General features: G+C 41.0%; 1 protein-coding gene across 4 annotated transcripts in view; it reads left to right on the top strand.

Moving 5' to 3' along the window:
- LOC143286908 (uncharacterized) overlaps positions 1-17355 on the top strand; it is a 57975-nt gene that overhangs the window by 31897 nt on the left and 8723 nt on the right. For all 4 annotated transcript variants that reach the window (XM_076594845.1, XM_076594847.1, XM_076594846.1 and 1 more), the window contains 10 exons: positions 747-845; positions 1590-1682; positions 3184-3306; positions 5273-5386; positions 5852-5959; positions 8027-8095; positions 10266-10352; positions 12926-13012; positions 13265-13351; positions 15246-15347. In XM_076594845.1, the coding sequence (XP_076450960.1) occupies positions 747-845; positions 1590-1682; positions 3184-3306; positions 5273-5386; positions 5852-5959; positions 8027-8095; positions 10266-10352; positions 12926-13012; positions 13265-13351; positions 15246-15347 (969 nt within the window). The remainder of the gene's footprint in view (positions 1-746; positions 846-1589; positions 1683-3183; positions 3307-5272; positions 5387-5851; positions 5960-8026; positions 8096-10265; positions 10353-12925; positions 13013-13264; positions 13352-15245; positions 15348-17355) is intronic.

The following is a 17355-nucleotide window of genomic DNA, read 5'->3' as shown; positions in this document are numbered from 1 at the left end:
TGTACTTGTTTCCATAACCCACCGAACGCTGACATGGATTACAGGATTTTTAACGTGCGTATTTGATCTTTTGCTTGCGTATACACATGAAAGGGGTTCAGGCACTAGCAGGTCTGCACATATGTTGACCTGGGAGATCGTAAAAATCTCCACCCTTTACCCACCAGGCGCCGTCACCGAGATTCGAACCCGGGACCCTCAGATTGAAAGTCCAACGCTTTAACCATTCGGCTATTGCGCCCGTCAAATTGTTTGATTTAAAAATAAAGGAACAGTGTTAACTTCTTTTTTTTTCTTTCCTACAGTGTATGTGTGTGTGTGTGAATGCATGTGTGTGTGATGGAGGAAGGTGGCAGAATGGCTAAGACACTCGTCTGCAGTTACAGAGTCCATGAGGGTCTGGCTCTCACCCTTTCTCCCAGGTTTGACTGGAAAATCACACTGAGGGATTTGGTGGTTGTTTGGATGAGATGATAAACCGAGGTCCTGTGTGCAGCACGCACTTGGTGCACTGAAAAAGAACCCATGGCAATGAGAGTGTCTTGGCAAAAAATTCTGCAGAAGAAATCCATTCCGACAGCTACACAAATATATGTGCATGTACTCAAAGCCTGACTAAGCACATTTGGTTATGTTGCTGGTCAGACATTGCCTAGAAGATGTGGTGTAGCGTTTGTGGATTTGCCCTAATGCAGTGACACCTCCTTGAGAAACAGAAACTGAAACTGTGTGTGATGCTGGGACAGGAGGGCAAGAACCTGATTCAGCTGGCAATGAGCATGAGCAGCGAGAGCCCCCAGATCATGAACTGCTGTCGGATCCTGCAGGAGCACAGGGACACCAGTGTGAGTTGTTTTTCTTTTCTTTTTTCTGAATATTAAAAATCTTCTTCTTTTTCTTCTTTTTTTTTGGGGGGGGGGGGGGGGTATTTTGTTCTCATTTGTATTTGTATTTCTTTTTATCACAACAGATTTCTCTGTCTGAAATTCAGGCTGCTCTCCCCAGGGAGAGCACATCGCTACACTACAGCGCCACCCTTTTTTTTTTTTTTTTTTTTTTTTGTATTTTTTCCTGCGTGCAGTTTATTTGTTTTTCCTATCGAAGTGGATTTTTCTACAGAATTTTTCCAGGAACAACCCTTTTGTTGCCGTGGGTTCTTTTACGTGCATTAAGTGCATGCTGCACACAGGACCTCTGTTTATCATCTCATCCGAATGACTAGTGTCCAAACCACCACTCGAGGTCTAGTGGAGGGGGAGAAAATATTGGCGGCTGAGCCGTGATTCAAACCAGCGTGCTCAGATTCTCTCGCTTCCTAGGCAGACGCGTTACCTCTAGGCCATCAATCCTCTCATGGCCTTACCAGTGCATTAGGTTTATATGAAACTCTGATGATGCCTATTTCATTTTTGCCATTTTGAAGTGTCTTCTGATGTTGTTGTTTTTGTTTTGACCTAGCGCATCATTTTCTTATGACTTTGTAGTGATTTTTAAAATCTTCTTTTTCTTTTTTTTTTTTTTTTTGTTGTTGTTGTTGTCATGAAGCTTTAAGATTTTGACCATTTTCCATTGATTTTTGTTCCTGCCAGGAATTGGTTCACGCTGTTCTGTCAGAGGACACAAATAAACTCAGAGATATCCTGGATAATTACCGTGGTTACTCGGTCAATGTTCGCTTCAAGGTGAGTTATATTTTTTCTGTTCCCAGTATCTCTGCATATGTGTGTGTTTGTGTGTGTGTCATGAAAAACAGCAGTTGTGCAAAAACAAAAATACAATAAAAACGTTGCTGCCATCCAAATGTGCTACAGCTTTTCACACTGTTAAATTTCTTATCTACACATAAGGGAAAACATTAAATAAAAATTTACAGCTGGTAAAGCTTTGGTTATACCTGCTCATGGAAGTTGTGCTTGTAATCCTGTTTTCTTTTGTGCTCCCCCATCTGCAGTGCCCTTTTGATCATCAATGAAACAACTCACACTCCATTCCAGTGCAGCAACCTGTTTGTACCCATGTCAGTTTTTACCCCGGTGGTAAAATCTGATCAGCCCAGACTAACCCTGGGGTCTATTTAGACTAGCTGGAATGACCCCCTTGGGTAAACTTCAGTATGTCAGAACTGTTCCCCCTGGTTGGTTTTACCCCCTCCAGAAATCCCAGGTCAACAGATGTGGAGACCTGCTAGTACCTGAGCCCCTTCATATGTATACACATATTAAAGATCCTGTACTCCATGTCAGCGTTCAGTAGGTTACGGAAACAAGAACATACCCAGCATGCATCCCCCACCCCCACCCCGAAAACAGAGTATGACTGCTAACATGGCAGGGATAAAAACAGTCATACATTTTACGTAAAAGCCCACTCGTGTATAGGAGTTAGCGTGGTTATCACAGCCCATGAACAGTGAACAGTTCTTTTTAAGGGGGGTGAAATTTGAAACAAATATCAAAATACAATTACATAAAATTACTTTATGGACTTTATAAAAGAAAAGTTGTTAATCTAACCAGTGAAACAACTGATAATGAATGCAAATAGTCAAAGGACATAACATTCTCAGTCACTTGTGATGAGACAGGCAAGGCTTCATCAAACCGCATTCAAAGATTATATGCTTAATTGTCACATTACTGAAGCATATTTGTATTTGTATTTGTATTTCTTTTTATCACAACAGATTTCTCTGTGTAAAATTCGGGCTGCTCTCCCCAGGGAGAGCGCGTCGCTACACTACAGCGCCACCCTTTTTTTTTTGGTATTTTTTCCTGCGTGCAGTTTTATTTGCTTTTCCTATCAAAGTGGATTTTTCCACAGAATTTTGCCAGGAACAACCCTTTTGTTGCCGTGGGTTCTTTTACGTGCGCTAAGCGCATGCTGCACACGGGACCTCGGTTTATCGTCTCATCCGAATGACTAGCGTCCAGACCACCACTCAAGGTCTAGTGGAGGAGGAGAAAATATCGGCGGCTGGGCCATGATTCGATCCAGCGTGCTCAGATTCTCTTGCTTCCTAGGCGGACGCGTTACCTCTAGGCCATCACTCCACTGACTTGCACTGCACTTGACTGTAGAGCAATATTTAGTCCGTAATGAATTTGATGATATCACCCATGCTGTGCGTATGGTGTTTGGAGAATCCTTGACCACACTGTAGTTGTGGCCATGTCCTGCTTACAGAATCGATTCAGCGGCAAAACCCTCTTGTCTCACGCCATTGACAGCAACAACTTTGAAGTGGTGCAGCTGCTGGTGACTGCTGGTGCTCACGTCAATCAGATCCGTGTGAAGGAGAAAGCCAGGGTGAGCGGGTTGGAATTTTGTTTGATGATGATGATATTATGAGTACTTATATAGCGTCTATCCTCAGTCGGAGACCAAGCTCTAAGCACTTTACAAAACAGGGAGTCATTTGCACAACAGGCTGCCTGCCTGGGAAGAGCGGACTGACAGCTGCCATTTGGGCACTCATCATTCGTTTCCTGTGTCATTCCATCAGGTTTAAGTTACACGCACATACACACTTATATAGGCATGTAACATCACACATAGTGGTGATTGTTGACATTTTGTTAAAGTATCAGTTTTCACGTTTGAATGTTATCGTTTAAATGGTAGAGAAAGGAGGGGGTGGGGCGAACCATGAGTTTGGGGAAACCAGGCAGAAGAAGGGTGGATACAAAGATGAATAACTGAAACAGATATTCAAGTACGGTCAAAGAGGATGACTTAATGGACTTAGTGAAAGAGAAGTTGTTAATTTCAACAACAAGGGTGAACGTCGAATTATTTTTCAGTGGGTTTGTGTCGGGGTGTAGTTGGGGGTTTTTTTGTTTGTTTTTTGGTGTGTTTTTTTGTTTGTTTCTCTTATGTGTTTGTGTGCTGGTATCGGGCCAGTTTGTTTCACAGTAACTCAGTGAAGATGTAACTGGGGATTTTTGTGTGCACGTGTGTGTGTTTTGTTTGTTTGTTTTTGACATCATGTTACCAAGGTAATAAAAATGTTTAAAACATTTTACATATCATGTAAAAAGAAGAGGAGGATTTTTGCAAGGAAAGGCCTGGTGTCCGGAATGCTTGCTCTTTGTGAGTGTGTATTTGAGTGTGTGTGTTCTTGGTTTTTTTGTTTGTTTTTTTTTCAGTTGTCTTTTTTTTTCTCTGCGTGTGAGAGAGAGAGTGTGTGTTCGTTTGTTTTTCCTATCGAAGTGGATTTTTCTACAGAATTTTGCCAGGAACAACCCTTTTGTTGCCGTGGGTTCTTTTACGTGCGCTAAATGCATGCTGCACATGTGACCTTGGTTTATCATCTCATCCGAATGACTAGCGTCCAGACCACCACTCAAGGTCTAGTGGAGGGGGAGAAGATATCGGCGGCTGAACCATGATTTGAACCAGGGCACTCAGATTCTCTCGCTTCCAAGGCGGACGTGTTACCTCTAGGCTATCACTCCACATAAGAAGTTTGTGCTTGTGCATCTCAGCTGCAGGACAAGTGGAAGCAGCAGCATCCATGCCACAACAGAGCAGACCTGTACTACCTGCTGACTCGTCAAGAGCAGGTAGCCATATTCACGCTCAGGACAGGCCACAACCACCTGAAACACCACTTATACATGAAACTCCGTATTGGTGACACAGAGCAGTGCCCCTGCAGAACAGGCAGCCAGACAACAGAACATCTGCTGCAGTCCTGCCCGCTCCACCAAGCGCTTTGAGAGAAAACCTGGCCCAACCCAATCCCAGCAGCCCGGAAGCTCTACGGAGGACTGCAATGTACTGTTGCCTTTGTCGAGGAGACAGGGAATCCATCTGATAAATGACGAACAAGACAACAACATCCCAGCCCTGTTTTGCTGAACCTTTGTGGGAGGGAAAACCATCGTGCTTTTGTGCACTGTTATTCACACAAAATATACACGGACACAGTTATGTTTTTTTAAGTTATATTTTCTAGTTTTTGGAGTTGAGATTTAGTCTAACAGAAGGGAGGAGGTGTTGCTAGCATGAAGGGGATGCTTCAGACTACCTGGGAAGACCTTGACTATTAAAAGAAGGGTTTTACCCTTAAAGGGTCAGGATGCTTCCGGTAGACTTGGTGGGCAGTTAGTTCTGGAATTACATAGGCACATGAAAAGATTAATCTTTACCCTTACATTTTTATACCAGCATAATATCTACATTTGTACCTGGTCATTGCACAAACAGCTAGTTTTCTAGAAGCCTCTCTGGAGCGGTTCTAGGAACAGTGTCTATGTGTTGGTCTGGGCAGGGCCGTGCGACGGTGCCCCTGTTTTTCAAGGCACTGAGGAAAGACATCCAACCCGCCATCACCCAGTACCTCAGCTCCATCGGGGACCCTTCAGAACTGCTGGAGAAAGACACGGTGAGAGAGAGAGAAGAAGACATCAGCTTGCTTTGCGTCAACATTTTTTTGTTTTGTTTTTATTTACTCTTTGACGTCTGAGACTTGTTGTAACTTTTTGGGGGGGTCTCAGGTTTTGTGAGTCTGTTTTCATATTGAATTATTAGGATACATTTGTTTTTTTTTGTTGTTTTGTTTCGTTTTTGGTGGGGGGGGGGAGGAGGGGGTGCGTTTTGTTTTTAGGATATAGTTTTTCTAAAGCCACCTATAAAAGATTCCTTAGATATTTTTCTTCAGTGACAATATATTCAAAAAGGAAACGTTTGTGTGTTTGTGGATGCTCATATAAATGCTTATGTGTGTGGATTAACCAACAAAAATGTGGACGTCATTTTCAGCACTCCCCAAAACTGCTTGCAGACTTTCTGTGTACAGCAGCACATGGGAGAGTTGTAGAAACATGTACTGTGATGGTGCCTGTTGCAGAGAGGAAACACGGCACTGCTAAGAGCCATAGAGGAGGGGGCATCAGAACAAATCATCAGCTGGCTGCTGACCACACAACACTGCCTCAACATCACTCAAAGGAACAAGGTCAGGGCCACAACAGTGTGGGTTCATTTGTTGACTCACTTGTGTAAACAAAGTGAGTCTATGTTTTAACCCGGTGTTCAGTTGTCTGTGTATGTGTGTGTGTCTGTGTCTGTGTGTCCGTGGTAAACTTGAACATTGACATTTTCTCTGCAAAACTTTGTCAGTTGACACCAAATTAGGCATAAAAATAGGAAAAATTCAGTTCTTTCCAGTCATCTTGTTTAAAACAATATTGCACCTCTGGGGTGGGCACAAAAAAATAAATAATGAAGCCTAATTATATGCAAACTGCATTTACTTTTATATTTATATTTTTTGTATTCTCTAAACTTGGCACTTTGATCTGATATTCTGACCCAACAACAAGAGCAGTCATTATTATCATTTTTTGTTCAAACAGGAACTTCTTTTGCTAAGCATGGAAGTTTTATTTATTTTGCAAACGTTTTGGTGCAGATAGTAAAAAAGGGAAATTACTCTGTAATTAATGCTAGGGGACTTAATTTGCTTTAAACTGATCTTTCTCATCTTAAACGTTACATTTTGAAATTATACTCAATACATAAAAAGCTTGTGTGTTTTACTCTGTCACAAGTGAGTCTTGAAGGCCTTGCCTCTCTTGTTTGTTTTTTGTTTTTGTTTTTTGTTTGCTGCCTATGCCTTTCTTCATTGGCCAAGAAAAAAAAGGAACAAGGTCAGGGCCATAACAGTGTTCTGTATATGACCTTGCCAGGATACTCCCAGTACCCCCAGATTTGAACAGAATGACAGACTGGGAGAACGCAAGAATTTAGATGTCAAGTCACTGACCTGAATACATTTTTGGTGCACATGTTGCACACACATCTCAGGTGAAATAAAACAGGAAGAACAAAACAGTCAACTTAAATGATAGCAGACTGAAAGAGATAGATATATAGACAGAGAGAAAGAGAGAGAGAGAGAAGCAGGGAAGTAGGAGGGATGGAGACAGAGAAAGAGGGAGAGGGGGGCACTGGATTGTACATTAGACTTGGTTTGTTTTTGGTTTTTTTTAATAGAAACACTACATAAAAACATGAAAATTTAATTTCAGCAATTGGACAATGTATAAACCACATAAATTGATCCAAGTTGTATTTTTGTGCTCACCATCAAAAAACAGTTCATTGCAGATCTATTCAAACACGTTGGTTTGCTCTGGACAGTGCAGTCGATGCACATGCACAGCTTGAATCAGTTTGGTTGTGAGTTAAATTGATTTGGAGCAGAAGACCTACAGAAAGCATGTTTTCAAGTTGTTTATGAATGACAGACCAGCATGGAATAGCGCAGTTTATGACATTATGAGTTGATATTTTGGTTGAGTGAGATCCTTTTTACATGAGTGAATTCTGTTTATACAAAATTATTTCCCAAAGTATCTATGGATTGATATCCCATTACGTGGAACAGTTTTGCTGCTCCTGATGGATTTATGCATCAGTGTAACTTTAAAACTAAACAGAACAAGTTTCCACTTTTAACTAAAAATGATAAATGATTACTGTTAATAATAGTGTCCTTTTGTCAGATAAAACTGCCAAAATTTGAGAAAAAGAAATGAAAATGTAGCAGTAAAATGACTGGAAACATTTTTTTGGCTTCTTTACAGTTTTTGTGCCCTGTGCAGAGGTAGATTTTTATCACAATTAGAAGATATGAAAGAACCGATTTCTGTTTCCCTGTTTTAAGCCTAATTTAAGTGTCAGTTAAGTATTCCCAGAGAAAAACAAATTGTTAAAGATTACCAAAGACACACACACACACACACACACACATCCATACAGACACTCACACAACTGAAACACAGGGTTATTGCAAACTATAAACTTGATGTTGTGTGCAAACGCACACATCAGCCAATGAAGACGGAAAACTGATAGTAATCTACAAAAAGCAACTCTACAATAGGCTTTTTTTTTTCTTATTTTTATTGGCACTTTTTTTCATGGTATTTATTTCAGCTGTGATTGTTTCTGTTTAAAATTGCTCAGCCTTGATCTTTCAGGACAACTTTGATTTTGATTGGTTGGTTTGTATTGACAGGATTCTCTGAATGCTCGTGAACTGGCTCAATCCCTTGGTCGACATGACATTGTCAGTGTGATTGACAAGGTCGGTATGTCCTCTGTGTGTGTGTGTGTGTGTGTGTGTGTGTGTGTGTGTGTGTGTGTGTGCCTAGTCTGTTTTCAATAGTTTTGATTACACTGCTGTCAGTATGTTAAAGCTCTTTAAATAAATAAATAGGTTTTTGGGTTTGTTTTTTTTTTCTTTTTTGCGAGTGGGGTGGAAATTGCTTCAACATAAAACTGTTAAAAATCGCATGTTTACACCACCACACTATGCACACACATTTGTTCAAGCAGGCATACACAGACACACACAAACACATGTATGTGAATTTATGCACACATATGTGTGCTCACACACATACATGTGGACACACACACACACACACACACACACACACACACACACACGTGTGCACACACACACACACACACACACAGCACACACAGGTGCATGCACACAATGACGACTCAGTTGTTTGATGCACTGTTTATATGTCCTTACACCACAACACTACACTCACATTCATTTTGTTACAGTGTCACTGCCTTCCAGAGGGTCATTCACCCACCGAAGACCTTTCAGTGATATTTATAGTCTCTGTTGTTGTTTCAGGCTGTGCCATGAGCTGAATATTTATGTTTATAGTATAGTATAGTATAGTATAGTATAGTATAGTATTTCAGCTTAACTTAGGCTGCAAGGCCTTTTGCTGATCTTTTGATCAGAGGTAAGTTACCTAACTGTGAAGCTTCTTCTTCTTCTTCTGCGTTCGTGGGCTGCAACCCCCACGTTCACTCGTATATATGCGAGTGGGCTTTTTACATGTATTACCGTTTTTAACCCGCCATGTAGGCAGCCATACTCTGCTTTCGGGGGTGTGCATGCTGGGTATGTTCTTCTTGCAGGTCTGCACATATGTTGACCTGGGAGATCGTAAAAATCTCCACCCTTTACCCACCAGGCGCCGTCACCGTGAATCGAACCCGGGACCCTCAGATTGAAAGTCCAATGCTTTAACCATTCGGCTATTGCGCCCGTCACTGTGGAGCTAATTCTAAACAATCTTTTGACCGTATCTAAGCTTCAGCCGAGTCTGTAACTGAGTGGTGGGTGTCAGCAGGCATGACTTGGGTGGTTCGGAGTGGATGGCGAAGGTCTCTGCAGAACATGTGGTCTTTGAAGAATCACCGTCACCGTCACCGATCCCTCGGATTCCGAATCCTTTGGGGCGCCTTCGAAGCTTTGTCAACCACCTTTCTCCAGTCCTCGCGTCTCTCGGCCGCTCTCAGGGTGTCTCTCAGCTCCATGCCTGTCCACTCTTGAATGTTGTCCTCCCATCTCTTCCTTTGAAGAATGGTCCATCATATTTTTGAAGCTGTTGAGTGTTTTTGCATTTACCACATTGTCATCCAAGTTGTTCCAGGTGTCCACTGCTCTGATCGTGAAAAAAGTTTTGTCGGAGACTTGTGCTGCAGAACTGTTTCTTGAGTGTGTAACTGTGACCCCTGGTGGGTCCATTCGGATTTAGTACTTCTTCTGCGTTCGTGGGCTTCAACTCCCACGTTCACTGGTATGTACACGAGTGGGCTTTTACGTGTATGACCGTTTTTACCCCGCCATGTAGGTAGCCATACTCCGTTTTCATGGGTGTGCATGCTGGGTATGTTCTTGTTTCCATAACCCACCGAACGCTGACATGGATTACAGGATCTTTAACGTGCGTATTTGATCTTCTGCTTGCATATACACACGAAGGGGGTTCAGGCACTAGCAGGTCTGCACATATGTTGACCTGGGAGATCATAGGATTTAGTACGAAATGAGAGGCACACTTGTACAGTCCATGGGTATACTTGTATATCTCAATTAAATCGCCTCTTATTCTTCCATTGCTCATGCTTGGGATACCAGTTATTTTCAGCTCCTTCTCATAGTCCACATTGTGTAGTCCAGGAATACACTTTGTTGCCCTACGTGATGGTCATAATCTCTGTGGTTGTTCCAGGCAGTGCCATGAGCTGAATGTTTGTTCATGTTCGTATCCTTGGCATTGGACTGGAGAGTCATTAGGAAATTCCAAAATGATGTATGTTCATTTTTTGTTACGTTGAATATGAATCTTGGATGATCCCTAGCCGTTGATTACGCACATTGTTGAACATTTCTACTGTGCGTAATTATGTATCGAACATTTTTCATGATTTCTTTATAGATGCTGCTTCAACAGAGAGGGAAGTCTTTCTTCGTCAACTTGCCAGTGCGGTTCTATGGTCATGAAAACCTGCAGTTCACTGATGAGGTGGGTCATTGCTCTGTTTGCTGGATGATGTGTGAGCAAGGCTGTGTAATGTGTGAACAAGGCTGTGTAATGTGTGAACAAGGCTGTGTAATGTGTGAACATGGCTGTGTGACGTGTTAACATGGCTGTGTGATGTGTGAACATGGTTGTGTGATGTGTGAACATGGCTGTGTGATGTGTGAACATGGCTGTGTGACGTGTGAACATGGCTGTGTGATGTGTGAACATGGTTGTGTGATGTGTGAACATGGCTGTGTAATGTGTGGACATGGCTGTGTAATGTGTGGACATGGCTGTGTGACGTGTGAACATGGCTGTGTGACGTGTTAACATGGCTGTGTGACGTGTTAACATGGCTGCGTGGTGTGTGAACAAGGCTGTGTGATGTGTGAACATGGCTGTGTAATGTGTGAACATGGCTGTGTGATGTGTGAACAAGGCTGTGTGATGTGTGAACAAGGCTGTGTGACGTGTGAACAAGGCTGTGTGACGTGTTAACATGGTTGTGTGATGTGTTAACATTGGTGGGTGGTGTGTGAACAAGGCTGTGTGATGTGTGAACAAGGCTGTGTGATGTGTTAACATGGTTGTGTGATGTGTGAACAAGGCTGTGTGATGTGTGAACAAGGCTGTGTGATGTGTGAACATGGCTGTGTGATGTGTGAACATGGCTGTGTGATGTGTGGACATGGCTGTGTGATGTGTGGACATGGCTGTGTGACGTGTTAACATGGCTGTGTGATGTGTGAACATGGCTGTGTGATGTGTGAACATGGCTGTGTGATGTGTGGAAATGGCTGTGTGATGTGTGAACAAGGCTGTGTGACGTGTTAACATGGCTGTGTGATGTGTGAACATGGCTGTGTGATGTGTGAGCATGGCTGTGTGATGTGTGAACATGGCTGTGTGATGTGTGAACATGGCTGTGTGATGTGTGGACATGGCTGTGTGACGTGTTAACATGGTTGTGTGACGTGTGGACATGGCTGTGTGGTGTGTGAACATGGTTGTGTGACGTGTGAACATGGCTGTGTGATGTGTGAGCATGGCTGTGTGATGTGTGAGCATGGCTGTGTGATGTGTGAACAAGACTGTGTGATGTGTGAACAAGGCTGTGTGGTGTGTGAACAAGGCTGTGTGACGTGTGAACAAGGCTGTGTGATGTGTGAACATGGCTGTGTGACGTGTGAACATGGTTGTGTGATGTGTTAACATGGTTGTGTGATGTGTGAACAAGGCTGTGTGACGTGTGAACATGGTTGTGTGATGTGTGAACATGGTTGTGTGATGTGTTAACATGGTTGTGTGACGTGTGGACATGGCTGTGTGGTGTGTGAACAAGGCTGTGTGATGTGTGAACAAGGCTGTGTGATGTGTGGACGTGGCTGTGTGATGCGTTAACAAGGCTATGTGATGTGAACATGGCTGTGTAATGTGTGAACAAGCAAGTTCAAGGGTTACGGCTGTACTGTAGAGGACCTTAATGTCTGTCAACCTGGAGACCGGAAAAATCTCCAGACAGGCATGATAGCGAGGTGGATAGCGTTGGACATTTGTTCTGGGGGTGTGATAGGTTTGTAGTTTGAATCCTATCATTGTTTTGTTTTTTTTGCAATGTTGAAAATTTTTTAAGTGATTTTTGACTCACTTGTGTAAACAAAGTGAGTCTATGTTTTAACCCGGTGTTCGGTTGTCTGTGTGTGTGTGTCTGTGTCTGTGTGTCCGTGGTAAACTTTAACATTGACATTTTCTCTGCAAATACTTTGTCAGTTGACACCAAATTAGGCATAAAAATAGGAAAAATTCAGTTCTTTCCAGTCATGTTGTTTAAAACAATATTACCCCTCTGGGATGGGCGAAAAAAATAAAAAATGAAGCCTAATTTTATGCAAACTGCATTTACTTTTATATTTATATTTTTTGTATTCTCTAAACTTGGCACTTTGATATGATATTCTGACCCAACAACAATAACAGTCATTATTTTCATTTTTTGTTCAAACAGGAACTTCTTTTGCTAAGCATGGAAGTTTTATTTATTTTGCAAACGTTTTGGTGCAGGTGGTAAAAAAGGGAAATTACTCTGTAATTAATGCTAGGGGACTTAATTTGCTTTAAACTGATCTTTCTCATCTTAAACATTACATTTTGAAATTATACTCAATACATAAAAAGCTTTTTTTTTCTTTTCTTTTTTTTTTTAAGTGTATCACAAGTGAGTCTTGAAGGCCTTGCCTCTCTTGTCAGTATTAGTTTTGCATGCTGTATATGAATCATTTTTCTTTCTTTTTTTTTCTTTTTTTTTATTCACGTTTGTAGCATGATTTTTTTGTTTTTTTTGTTTTTAGTTTGGTGGGGGGTTTTTCTGGAGTGTGTTCTTATTCAGTTTTTGATAATTTTTGTCCAACAGAACAGTGGCAAATCGTTCAGACAGGGAAGTTCACTTTTACACAGTTGTGAATTTTTTTTTTTTTTTTTTTTTTTTTTATCTGACACTGACAGCGCTGTGGCAAATCAGTCAAACAGACAGTAAAGTCGTTCTTATTCAGTGGTGGATAATTTTTGTCTGACAGCAAAGTGGCAAATCGTTTGAAGAGATAGTGAAGGAAGGGAGAGATGTGGACGACCGGAAAAGCATCACGCACTACAAGGTCATTGAGGTGAGTCACTTTGAACTTTGCCCATAGGATGCTGGGTGTCTTTCAGTATAAACATCATTCCCGCCTATCAAACTTGTATTTAGTTTAACATGTTTTGCTTTTTGATCTTTTACTCCAACTTTCATCCTGTTTTTGTCTTGCGTGTGATTCCACTGAGGGCTGAGAGATGTGTTGTGGCATGAGTGACGAGCCTGTCAATGTCTGATTAATGTCCGGTTGGATGAAGGAAGATGTGTGTTTGTGTGCCCCCAGAGCCGAGCCATCACGCTGTTTGAGGCAGCAGCACGGGGTGACGTGGAGCAGGTGAATAGCCTCAATGTGGCTGACTTTCAGGACAAGGTGAGTTGGTTTGAACTGTGTCTGCTGACTGTCGGGTCTCTGTGAAGGTCAGGTATCAACTCCATTTATATGTTGTTGTTTTTTGGCTCACTTGTGCAAACAAAGTGAGTCTATGTTATAACCTGGTGTTCGGTTGTCTGTGTGTCCATGGTAAACTTTAACATTGCCATTTTCTCTGGAAATACTTTGTCTGCCAATACCAAATTTGGCTTAAACATAGTAGGAAAAAATATCTTCACAGTCATACCAATAATTGGTTGGAAGTCTGCCGAATTTAGTCGTATTTCTGAATCATTATCAGTTTATTTCCTTGCTGTTCGTTCCGTATTCCGAAAATTGCTGTTATCCCTTTGCAGCTTCCCCATTGTCAGGTGACAGCACGCCATGACCTTGTTTTTCTTGTTAACAATTAAAAGCAAAGAAATACACATTCTGGACAGAACACATACAGTGACACTAACTATTTTATTTTGCGTGTTTACTGCATATGAATATTCTAAAGTAGATACTGAATTAACTAAAATGAACAGAAAAGAAAATTTGAATTGACTGTTTCATTTCCTCACCTACATGGCACTGGTCAGTACAGATCTTGATAAAACATGTTGCAAAGCCTGACGCGATAGTAGTGTCTCCTTTACCACCAAATTAAAAGGATTTCTTAAATAATCATCGATGTGTTTACTGCATATTATTGTTTTAAAGTGGATACTGGATCAACTAGAATGAACAGAAAAAAGAAATTGAATGGAAGGTGTCCTACTTTCTCAGTGAGTGGAAAGACAAAGCTTGTCAATCACAGATCTCTGCAGATCTATAAAAACGGACTTATACTGCAGTGTTTTTGAGGTGATGGGAACGTCCCCTTTACCTCGGACTTCAAAGAAGTTTTTTAAATGCCCAAGATTTTCCAAATTAACATGATTTAAACCACATTATGACTTTGATTGCTGCTGTCAGTTTATTCCGCTAAAAGATCATGTTTAAATGATGATTTTTGAACATCAACTTGAATCCGCGTTAGCACAGTGGGTAAAACCACTCGGTCTCATCCCAAACATCCATGGTTCGAATCTGCATTGAAGCCTTTTTTTTTCTTTTTTTTTTCTTTTTTTTTTTTTGTCGCGAAGCTGTATATAATTATAACGAATAGAGAACACTTTTCAACAAATTAATTCTTTATTTTTATAAGTGTTGTTTTGTTTTTTTGTTGTTTCTTTTAAAGTGTGCATCACAAGTGTGTCTTGAAGGCCTTGCCTTTTGTGCTTTAAAGAAAGTTATATACAGCAAAAGTTGTGTTGCATATAAAGATCAGTTTGCCTACTTTGACACCTCCTTGAAACTGAAACTCTAGAAATGTCTTTTGGTTAGATGAATAGATAAATTTTACAGTGAAAAAAATGGTTGAAAAAAAGTTGTTGTTTTTTTAAATTGTGGTGCATACCATGTCATCTCTTCACACACTCTGGAAATGACCTTTGATAAATCAATAAATTTTCCAGTGAACAAATGGGTACATAGAAAAAGAGATAATGATGTGTACCACATGATGCTTCACATGTTTGTTTTACTTTGCTGTATTAACTCTTTCAGCAATGGAGGATAACTACCATCCCTGCCTTGGGATAATTTTTTTCAGAGCTTTATCTCTGCAGCAATAACGTTTCGGTGATTTATAAACTCTGAAACACAGTTCACATACCGCATTCACATATTGCCTCAGCTATCAGTGTTTACAAAATAACCATTCTAAAATATCATCACCGGGATCACATCACATGCAGGTGTGGAAATGCACACACAGCTACTGAAACTGAAACTGAAACACACAGTGGTGCTTGAGCAGTTCAGGATGGAATGAGTTAAGTGTAAACCTTTTCTCCTCTCTTTTCAGAACGGATACACAGCACTGATCCGGGCCATTGTGTTCAACCAGCCAGATGTGGCCAAGTGCCTCTGTACGTCCAGACCTGCGCTCAAGTCCATCCCTGACAACGTGAGTATCCAGAATGAACATGTAGCTTCTTCTCCCTTTGTCTCCTCTAAGTCTGTGAAGAACCATTTGGGGTGCTGCAAAGAAGAACTTGTTCACCAGATTCTTCCAGGTTTGTTGGTTGTGTGTGAAAGCCTGAGTGTCTGCAAATGGTTTTCCTGCCCGTGTCCTGCAGTGTTGTCAGTCCATTGGGGTTTTTTTTCTGTCTTTGTTTTAATCTAAGCCTTCTTTACTTCATAGCTTTTGTAATCTGATTCATCTCTTAAGTGTGCTTTTTCATTCATATGAACACACTGGATGTTTTCCATTGTCAGACAGCGGTTGACGTGTTTTTTTAAGGCATGTTTATTGTCAACTGGATGATGTAAGGCGCTTTGAGCAGCATTGGTGCTGGATATCGTGCCATAGAAAAACTATGTATTATTATTATTATTATTATTATTATTATTATTATTCCCCTCTGTCTCCCTCCCTCAGTTGTTCCTTGGAGGATTGGTTTAGCTAGGCTGAATCCAACAGAGTGAAATTGGTTTCTTTTAAACTGCTTTTCTTTTAGTGTGGTATTGCATGCTTTATATGACAACTAACTCGTGTGAAGCTTTTTTCTTCCTTTTTTTTTCTTTTAAGTTCTTGAAGCAAATAAGTTTTGTTTGATGTGACTGTTGCACTGATAGGGGAGAATTTTGGTTCAAAATCCATTGTTTTTTGTGCCAACAATTTCTTTGTGAATGTTTTTTTTTAGGTGACTATTATTCATTACCGGTTCTGCTTCTGTCTCTGTTCTGAACACACGTCACTGTTTTAGTCTAAATACCTTGTCACCTAGAAAACATGAAGAATGTTTTTGTCAGACAAAGCATCCAGAAAACCATTGTCCTCGATGAACATGCGCTCAGAATCACCCCCACAAAAGGAAACATGCGCACTGTACCTTGTTGGGAAAAATCACCCATAATTTTTTTCATAAGCATGAATGTGCTTGTAGGTCTGAACATGCATCATACAGAAGCTCAAAAGGGTTACTTGTTGACTTGACCAGTTGGTTCTCTGGTTAGGTGTGGTGATTTGAAGACTGGAGGTTGCATAGTGATTGGTTACGCCCATATGAAAAGGGAAGAAAAATCAATAATTCATTAATTGTAATCAACTTTGTTTTAACATTTTCATCAACCCCTTCACATCCAACATTTTTGTAATCAATTGATTCCATTTTTTGGGTGGCCTGCTTAAGATATTCAGGATTTTTTCTATCTTAGTGAAAGCCGTCAGGGTGATGTACAGTTTATACCATGCTAATCCTTCAGTGACGCCATATGGCTATTATCAGTCTCCACATGGATTTTGTTCCACATATGCTCTTTTACCATGAGCCTTTATAAGAGAAGATCACTTGCAGTTTAACTGGAACCATCTGTAAAATCCAACCAAACTGCTGTGTGTTTGAGAGAATCTGATGCCATATGCAAATCAGCACATGACAACAACACTGCTGTATGTTTCAGTGTAACTGAAGCTGTATGTGAATCTGTATAAGACAGTAACACGGCTTTGTGTTTCAGTGTGGTTGATATTGTATGTAAATCTGTACATGACAAAAAGGTTGTGTATGTCTGTGTGACTGACACAGTATGTAAACCTGTACATGGCAACAAGGTTGTGTATGTCTGTGTGACTGACACAGTATGTAAACCTGTACATGGCAACAAGGTTGTGTATGTCTGTGTGACTGACACAGTATGTAAACCTGTACATGGCAACAAGGTTGTGTATGTCTGTGTGACTGACACAGTATGTAAACCTGTACATGGCAACAAGGTTGTGTATGTCTGTGTGACTGACACAGTATGTAAACCTGTACATGGCAACAAGGTTGTGTATGTCTGTGTGACTGACACAGTATGTAAACCTGCACATGACAACAACAGGCTGGGCGTTTCAGTGGAAGTGACACTGTGTATAAATATGTATATGACAGCAACACCACTGTATGTTTCAGTGTAACTGACAGAGT

Source organism: Babylonia areolata, chromosome 10 (genome assembly GCF_041734735.1).
Source record: "Babylonia areolata isolate BAREFJ2019XMU chromosome 10, ASM4173473v1, whole genome shotgun sequence".
NCBI lineage: Eukaryota > Metazoa > Mollusca > Gastropoda > Neogastropoda > Buccinidae > Babylonia > Babylonia areolata.
Note: the sequence above shows the minus strand (reverse complement) of the source record. Positions and strands in the feature narration are given on the sequence as shown.